Source organism: Oratosquilla oratoria, chromosome 20, assembly GCF_046742065.1.
Source record: "Oratosquilla oratoria isolate Oo_2021 chromosome 20, ASM4674206v1, whole genome shotgun sequence".
Lineage (NCBI taxonomy): Eukaryota > Metazoa > Arthropoda > Malacostraca > Stomatopoda > Squillidae > Oratosquilla > Oratosquilla oratoria.
This window is the reverse complement of record NC_134796.1, coordinates 48587562-48596759: the sequence shown is the minus strand read 5'-3', so window position 1 is coordinate 48596759 and position 9198 is coordinate 48587562. Positions and strand designations below refer to the sequence as shown.

At 45.3% G+C, this 9198-nt stretch overlaps 1 protein-coding gene across 1 annotated transcript in view; it reads left to right on the top strand.

Moving 5' to 3' along the window:
* sprt (PDZ domain-containing protein sprite) overlaps positions 1–4544 on the top strand; it is a 363285-nt gene extending 358741 nt beyond the window's left edge. Inside the window, exons 11-12 of the mRNA XM_076204083.1 lie at positions 251–499; positions 2234–4544. Of these exons, the coding sequence (XP_076060198.1) occupies positions 251–499; positions 2234–3145 (1161 nt within the window). The 3' untranslated portion in view covers positions 3146–4544. The remainder of the gene's footprint in view (positions 1–250; positions 500–2233) is intronic.
* Positions 4545–9198: the final 4654 nt, after the last annotated feature.

The window sequence follows — 9198 nt, the reverse complement described above, 5'->3', positions numbered from 1 at the left end:
AGTTCATATCATCAACTCTTGAGGGAGAGAGCCAAGTCAAAACTGGTTGAGTGAAGTATTACAATTATTAATAAGACACACAAAAAAAAAAATCCCGTCTTTCCCTACCTCCCTCGTCTACTTATATCTGTCTTTACAAATTCTAAATCATGGATAAGACCAGACTGAACGTATTAACAAGTTTCTGATCCTCCTCTTCCTCCTCCTCTTCTTCATCATCCTCATCTTAATCCTCCTTCTCCCTCTGCAGGTATTCCAGAAAGGTTCTCAGACTCTGGCCGTGGCCGGACCCGACGTCGACGCCTCCAAGGACACGGCGAGGCAGTACCCGACGCTCCCTCGCCTCAAGTCGCCTGACCGGAGTGCCAACACGACCCCGACGCCACCCACGCCCTCCTCCAGCTCCTCCTCAAGGCCTCCGTCTTCGGCAGCGGCGGTCAACGGCGGCGGAGACAAACCCAAGAGGTTCCTGTCGCCGCGTCCCGACTCCAGGGGCGAGGTCAGTCGAGGTTAACCTATCCATGGGGCTTCAGATGAATTAGAATCCAGAGGCTGTCTTCCTGTCCTCAACCGGATAATGAGATGAACTATATACATTCTAAATTCCTCAACATATATTGAAAAAAAAAATCTTAAGTTTACTTAATTTGAGTCGCTCATAGTTGAAGATCAACCCCGCCCATGGGGCTTCAAATAAATTAAAATCCAGAGCCTTTCTGTCCTTAATCGGCTAATGAGATTAACTATATCTATAAATTTTAAATTCCTCACCATATAAAAAAAAAACTTCTTAAGTTCACTTAATTTGAGTCGCTTATAGTTGAAGGTCAACCCCGCCTATGGGGTTTCAGATGAATTAAAATCCAGAAGCTGTCTTCCTGTCCTCAACCGGCTAATGAGACGAACTATATATATTCTAGATTCCTCAACATATCTTAAAAAAGGCTTCTTAAGTTCACTTAATTTGAGTCGCTCATAGTTGAAGCTCAACCCCGCCCATGGGGCTTCAAATGAACCAAAATCCAGAGCCTTTCTGTCCTCAACCGGCTAATGAGATTAACTATATCTATAAATTCTAAAGTCCTCACCATATAAAAAAAAAAAATCTTAAGTTCACTTAATTTGAGTCGCTCATAGTTGAAGGTCAACCCCGCCTATGGGGTTTCAGATGAATTAAAATCCAGAGCCTGTCTTCCTGTCCTCAACCGGCTAATGAGATGAATTATATATATTCTAAATTCCTCAACATATCTTAAAAAAAGTCTTCTTAAGTTCACTTGATTTGATTCGCATATAGTTGAAGATCAACCCCGCCCATGGGGCTTCAAATAAATTAAAATCCAGAGCCTTTCTGTCCTTAATCGGCTAATGAGATTAACTATATCTATAAATTTTAAATTCCTCACCATATAAAAAAAAAACTTCTTAAGTTCACTTAATTTGAGTCGCTTATAGTTGAAGGTCAACCCCGCCTATGGGGTTTCAGATGAATTAAAATCCAGAAGCTGTCTTCCTGTCCTCAACCGGCTAATGAGACGAACTATATATATTCTAGATTCCTCAACATATCTTAAAAAAGGCTTCTTAAGTTCACTTAATTTGATTCGCACATAGTTGAAGAAGGTCAGAGAAGAAGCTGTGCCGGGCTTATAACCCTGACATTGATAAATCAAACACTTGACAAAAAGAATGGAAGGGGAGGGAAACCTTCACATTAAGACGGGGGAAATGACAGGAAACTGGAACACTTTGACAAGTATATGTATGCATGTGATTTTTTTTTTTTTTTTTTTTTTTTTTTTTTTTTTTTTTTTTTTTTTTTTTTTTTTTTTTTTTTTTTTTTTTTTTTTTTTTTTTTTTTTTTTTTTACTTCTTTCTCCTCCTCTTCTCTGGACACGGACCTTCTCGCCTTTATCTTTAATTCTTTTTCTTCCCCTCTCATCTTTTTCCCTTCTTTTCGCTTCCATTTTACTCCTTTTCTTCTCCCTCTCTCATCCTTTTCTCTTTTCCTCCTCCTCTTCGTCCTCGTCTTCCTTTTTCCTTTCTCTTTCTTCCCCTTGCCACCCCTCCTCCTTGTCCTTCTTCCTTTCTTCTAATTTTATCATTCTTCTTCCCCCACTCTCATCCTTTTCCCACCTCCTCCTCCTCGTCTTTTCTTCTTCCCTTTCCTTGCCCTCCCTCCCTCTCGTCCTTCTTCTTTTCGAGCTCACCCGCCTTCTCCCTCCTTCCGCAGGAGAACCGCCCTCCCTCGCGGAGCAGCAGCAGCAACAGCAAGCCCATCCCGCCCAAGAAGCCCGAGCGCTTGAGCCTGCACCGCACCACGAGCCTCCAGAGCGTCGAGGAGGGCCGCCCGGCCTCACAGGCCTCCTCGTCCTCGAACCACCGTCAGCAGCACACCCTCCAAACCTGGCCCTCCCTCGACACGGACCTCGACGGGCGGCTTCAGAACAACAACCATCACCCCACCATGGCCTCCTCGTCCTCCAAAAGCAGGCGAGGCGCCTCCACGCACATCACCTACAACGGCGAGAACGAGTACAACACCGTCGTGGTCAGCCACCGGCACGGCCACAGCCAACAGCGCACCGCGCAGGAGGTCGAGGCGGAGGCGAACGAGGCCGAGGCGGGTAAGGAGGAGAGGTGGGGTCGGAGGCCGAGCCCACAAGGGTCGGCCTCCTCTCCTCCGAGGGAGAGGAGGAACAGCAGCAGCACCAGCAGGTACCCGCATGCCCGATCTCCAGACTCCAGTGTCTACCTGGACGGGCCCTCCCCCTCCTCCCCCGCCTCCCACGTCACCTGCACAGCCTCCTTCTCCACCTCCACCTCCTCTTCCTCTTCCATCACGACCACTCACGTCCCGTACCACCCTCGAAGGCCCTACGCCTCCCCCTACGAGTCTGAGTATGAGGTGTACGGGCGGTTGACGAGGAGTCCGTACGTGGTGCAACCCCGCCTACAACACCACCAACAACAACACCACCAACAACAACAGCAACACCACCAGCGACAGCACCATCACCATCAGCAACAAAAACAGCACCACATCTCTCAACAGCAGACTTACGTCACTACCCCTCCTCCCGCTCCCCGGCACCCTCCTCTCAGTGTCCATGCTTGTCCCAAACCCAGCGAACAGTGGTGTTGAGTCGTATAAGTGTCGTAACTCGGTAAGAGATTGTCAGAACTCAGTGGAATCGAACCCTGAGCTAGTGGTATCGGATCCTGTCTAAAGGGTGTTGGATCCCCCTTTGAGTGAATGAACAAGTGGTGCTCGATCCTATTTCAGTGACGCAGAACCTCTTCACGGTCATCATGATGGTGCTAAACTCGGTTTGCATCGTCGATCAAGATGGCGCAGGTTGTATGAATCTATATTTCCAGTTACAAGATGACAGTGGACACTAATGAGTGCACACCGAAAAACACATTCCACCGCTTAAAAATAATTACATGAATAATGATAAAAAAAAACAACGCGAAAAAGACAGCGGCCACTTGAGTGCGTGTGATCACTAAGACTCGTCCTATAGACCGAGTCCCACCCCCCAAGAAAATAACGTCATTCCTCACGCTCGAACTCGTATCACGAAGTCGACTCGTATCTCGAAGTCGACTCGTATCTCGAGGTTCTCTCATTCTGCGTCATCTCTTTATAAGCGTGCCAGTGATAACAAGTGAATAAAGAAAATGTGTGTGTGTGTGTGTGTGTGTGTGTGTGTGTGTGTGTGTGTGTGTGTGTGTGTGTGTGTGTGTGTGTGTGTGTGTGTGTGTGTGTGTGTGTGTGTGTGTGTGTGTGTGTGTGTGTGTGTGTGTGTGTGTGTGTGTGTGTGTGTGTGTGTGTGTGTGTGTGTGTGTGTGTGTGTGTGTGTGTGTGTGTGTGTGTGTGTGTGTGTGTGTGTGTGCGCGTGCTCCCTCTGTCCATCTGTATGTCCGTATATCCATTGAGAGCAGATACATCTATTCATTATCATTATTGTGGGATATGACGACAGACATTGCTTGTCCTGGCACCCATAGGACGACCTCTTTCAACTGAATGTCAGGGTGTTTGCCTGAGTGGGGTCGGGGTCGGCTGTGACCTTGTTCCAACCAGGGCACACCCTCCTTGGGTGAAAAGAATCGTCTGGCGGCTGCCACAGTGGAATCTGCTCCACCATCTTGTAAGGTTTCATCAACCCAAGGTTGACCTGGAATCTCTCGACGACTTTGAATTTGACCTCGTTTGACCTGAAGGGCACATGCAACATGACCACCGCTCACCTTGCATTGTGCCGGCGCCCCTCTCTTCGGCAGGAGGAGGCTAACGCCCTCCTACAGGAAGAGAGATCCCCCCCCCGTCCCCGCCCCTTCTCGGCAGCATTGCAGTTGCACGAACCTGCGTCATGTCAGGAACAACTACAATTGCACTATGCCAGTAAAGGTAGACTAAGAGTTACTGTAAATAGATTCTTAATAAAGACAAACGTCATAATGAATAAAGTGTTTTGTTTACCGAGAAGGAATGATCTCGCTAACGTGGCAAACAATTTTCAATAAAAACATAAGACGAGACTTTTGTTTTTTCTTTTCCTTTTGACGGTTCTCACAGGCAACTCTCAGGGAAAATCTGCGCTGCCCTTCTCAGGACTCTGCGATTGAAACGACCAGATCTCATAAGAATTAGCCACTGCCAACCATAGCTATGGCTCAAACAGGTGAGCCGTATACAGGACAGCAATACATCAAACAAACTAAGCCACACACTATGATAAACTACGTTCCTTGTTTGGATGACTCTCGGACAATGACGAGCATCTCTAAGTGCATGTCGATTCTAGCCTTTTTCTGTGACATCACATTTTGCTGATAGCTAGTCATCGAGTTCGACCAGTAATCACTTCGTATACATACAAAGGATAATTCGATCTTCGCATCTGTGTGTGAGTCCGCTTCTGTGCGCTTGGCTAAATTGCTGATTCGGCTGTCGCCGCTCTGTCGATCGGAGCAGATGTCTGGTGCCACGATGTCTGGGTTGATTGTGACATTGCCCGCATGGTGTATGGGAATGTGGTGATGTGGTTAATGTGGTGTATACATGCCGATATCACCACCTGGCGACAGAACTTCTCCACTTCACTTTGCTGGAAGCTTCTATTCCATATACCAAGAGCTTTCCTCCCTTATAAGAGAGGTAGCAAAGTCAAAGACACATGCCCACTCCTACCCATCCCACTCTCACCCAACACCCTTTACTCTCTCTCATCTTAGCTCCTCGTGGATGATGAGTCATCCATGTACCCAGCCCACTGCCCCTTGTCAGAAGCAATGTAGCAAGACACAGGACATTCACGGCAAGGCCGCTTCACTTAATCGGCGTTCCTCCCCTCCTCTCTCCGTCTCCTCGTGCAGAAAAAGAGAAGACGGGGAGAAATCCCTTCGGACTGCGTCAAAATACCATCCCCCTAACCCCCATCCTCCCCCCCTCCCTTCCTTGCATAACAGTATCACCTATACACAGCCACCCTTCACTCATCCCCATCTCCCACCCTCTCCCCTCCCTGTTCAACAGACACTCCCCTCCCGCTAAACACTCCACCCCCATCCCACCCAAACATCCCATCCTCGATCATCCCCTCAAGTTCACTCCCTCCACCTCTGCCTTCCACACACCCTACCAATCCCTCATCAATTCTACCAAACCATCCTGCTAATCCACCACCAGCCCCATCCTCCATCTCCCCCTCCACCCCCGCTCTCCTCCTCACCTCCTCGCCTCCCATTCCACCCAACCCAACAACCCCCATCACACCACCAGACACCTCATCTCAAAACATCCAAACTCTTACTCCCTGCTTCTCCCAAATTCCAAGTCTCTGCCCCACACAATGCCGTCAGCACAATCACACCTTCATACAATCTCCTATTTGTATCAATTCCCAGATGCCTATTTCTCATAACAATTCTTAATCCCCCAAGGCATTTACTTGCTTCTCTCAGTCTACAATTTACCTCCACCTCCACGCCTCCCTCTCCTGACACATGTAACCCCAAACACCCAAAGCTATCCACTTACTCCAGCCTCTCCCCTTTTAGACTTCCAACTCACCGCCATCTTCTACCCCTGTACATCACATGACCTTGCTTTTACCCACATCTTCCTTCAACTTTCTCTTATCGCACACCTTCCTAAACTCCGTCACCAACTCCTCTCCCACCACCGTCACCTTCTCAGAGCCTCCCACTGCTATCACCACTCCCTCCCTATCTTCCTCCACATTCAACAGCTCTCCAAAATACTCTGCCCATCTTCCCCTCACCGCTTCCTCTTCCAGTAATATCTGTCCATCTGCGCCTTTAACCCCTTCTCCACTTAACTCACCTCCCCTTCCTCTCAAAAATTCCTAAAAAAAATTGTATATATATATATATATATATATATATATATATATATTGCCTGCTTCGGCTAAATGGAGGCGACAAGATCTTCCTCCAGATTTTCATTCCCTGACTCGCCCCTCTCTTCCGGTTCCCATCTTGACCCATATCGATATTAAGTGAACCCTGATTTGGATTATTTGTAATTCCTGATCCCAAATACTACCAACGGACCATCTCTTCCTGCACAGCACCCCTTTAAAGTTAATAGAGACTTCCTTGCTTCATGCTGAAAACCCCGTCAGATGTTTCCCCAAGTATAAGGATTTCTAATACAAGATGACTAGAATATGGACCACTACCCATGTAACAGTTGACGAACTGTCGACCTATTCAGTGGTGTGAAATATTCTCTGCTGCATTTTGATCGTTTTGAACCTTGCCTAGAATGAGTTCGATAATCCACGGAATACCTAGGAAATGCGTACAAAATATTTTATTTCCTACCTTGCTTTGAAGTTTTAGGTATAGAATGCCTAGGAAGTATATGAAGTGACTGGTTTCCACTTTGAAGGTAATACACCTTAAGGCCCCCGCCTTTCAAAGCGTCACCTATCTACCCGCTCCAAAATACCTCTTCCCTCCCAAAATACGACCCATCAATGCTCATACTCATTGGAAAAAAAATGTACCCAATCCTACACGCGAACTATCGAAAATTCATTCCAAAATGAATATCTTATTCTTCCTCTTCCAATTATTTGATCCCAACTGCATCTGCCTACAAGAAACAACTAGATATGTATCTATAATCTATACGACTGAGCAGCCCACATTTGGAAGGATCTAGAAAGTACCCTAAATTTACCATTGCAAGAGATTTATCTCCAGAAAGATTACCCATAATACGGTATGAACAACAACAACAACAACAACAACAACAACAACAACAACAACAACAACAACAACAACAACAACAAAACAACAACAACAACAACAACAACAACAACAACAACAACAACAACAACAACAACAACAACAACAATAATAATAATAATAATAATAATAATAATAATAATAATATAATTAATAATAGTAATAATAATGATGATCAAATAACTAAAACACAAGGAAGCAAAGATAACCCTCCCAAACTAAAAGATCCTCTGTTGTACTCCTTCTAACATCTCTACCAAATAGAATTTCATTGGGACTGAATCCTAGGCTTCCCTGTTTAGTACTCCTAATTGCATATAACATAAAATGAATGCCTTCATCCCAATCTTTGTCAGCGTCTAAAAAAAAAATGAGTAAGCAATGATTTAAGTGTTTGACGCCATCTTTTCATTGCGATTTGACTTTCTGGATGGCATGCAGATGACGACAAATGCTGTTGTAAACTAAGTATTGCCTTAACATTTTTGAATATTCTAGAAGTAAAATTACTTCCTTGGTCAGACTGAACGACTTTAGGTATACCAAATTAAGTGACTGATTAGCAATACAGGAATGATAATCCTTGAAGTGATTCTCAGAAGAGGGAGCGCTTCAGGGTAGCGAGTTGAATTGTACATTATCAATCAATCAATCAAATCAGCCATCCTGAGTCCACTGCTGAACAAAGGCCTCCTTCATAGCACTCCATGACTCACACGACCGCGCCAACTTCTACCACGTCACTCCTGCAAACTTGCACATTGTGGTGAACAAAAATTGGTTACCACTTTTGGTCTTAGGGAGGGGTTCTACACAGTCCACTGTGACTCTTGAAAAGGGTTCTGTTACAGAAGGTATTGGTTTTAGAGGGACTGGAGAATCACCTGATTTGGTTTCCCTGCAATCTGACATACATGACCTGTTTTACAATATTGGGAAACATCAGTGTTTACTCCATGCCAACAGAAATATCTTAACACCTTGTCCAGAGTCTTTTTCACCCCCAAGGGCATCCAATATGATCATTAGCTAAACTAATAAACATCTTTCGATGACAAGAAGGAACCATGATCTGGTTGAAAATATGCAACGGTTCGTTAATAGGTGCATAAGGGGGTCTAAAATTCCTCATAAGATATCTGATTGAATATGATAAACCACAGACTCTACTTCAGATTCTGACTTTGATACTGTATTATTGTACAGAGTAGACAATATAACATCCTGGTTTTGGGTATCAATCAACATTTGGTGAGTCACAACAAGGTTACTACAATCCTTAAGATCAGAAAAATCATCATGATTACCGTCAACTCTCCCACTTGTTGAAGTGCGTAAGACAGAATGAGTGGAAGGGTGGTAAGGTAATCACCAGGAACCGCTGGAATTTTTATTGCTAACGTTTCGTCCTGAGGAAGTCCTTTCGGGACGAAACGTTAGTAACTAAAACTCCAACGGTTCCTGTTGTTTACCTCACCACCCTTCCACTCATTCTCCCACTTGTCACTTCAGAAATGGACAGTCCATCAGGAATAACCCCCGAAATATCATCGGTTACTATGTCAGAATCAGAAAATAACAAACCCAAGTCATCATATCTCACCTCCTCAACTGCGCCATCAATGTTGCTCCCCATCACAAGCCTCTGTGTCTGACTCCTAGTCACGGCACATGCTGGGAACAACCCTGGGATGACTTTGTCTACCTCAGCAGCAGGGTCTATATTGGGGTAGGACAGACAATAGAATCAGGTACGACACGATTACCAGCTACATCATTCCCTATGAGGAAGGTGACACCATCCACAGGAAGTGAATCCTTCACTGCAACTACCGGTTTAATAGTCTGTGACATCAAATTAGTCTTAAGATATAGCCGAGCTAACGGGACAACAATTAACACAACATT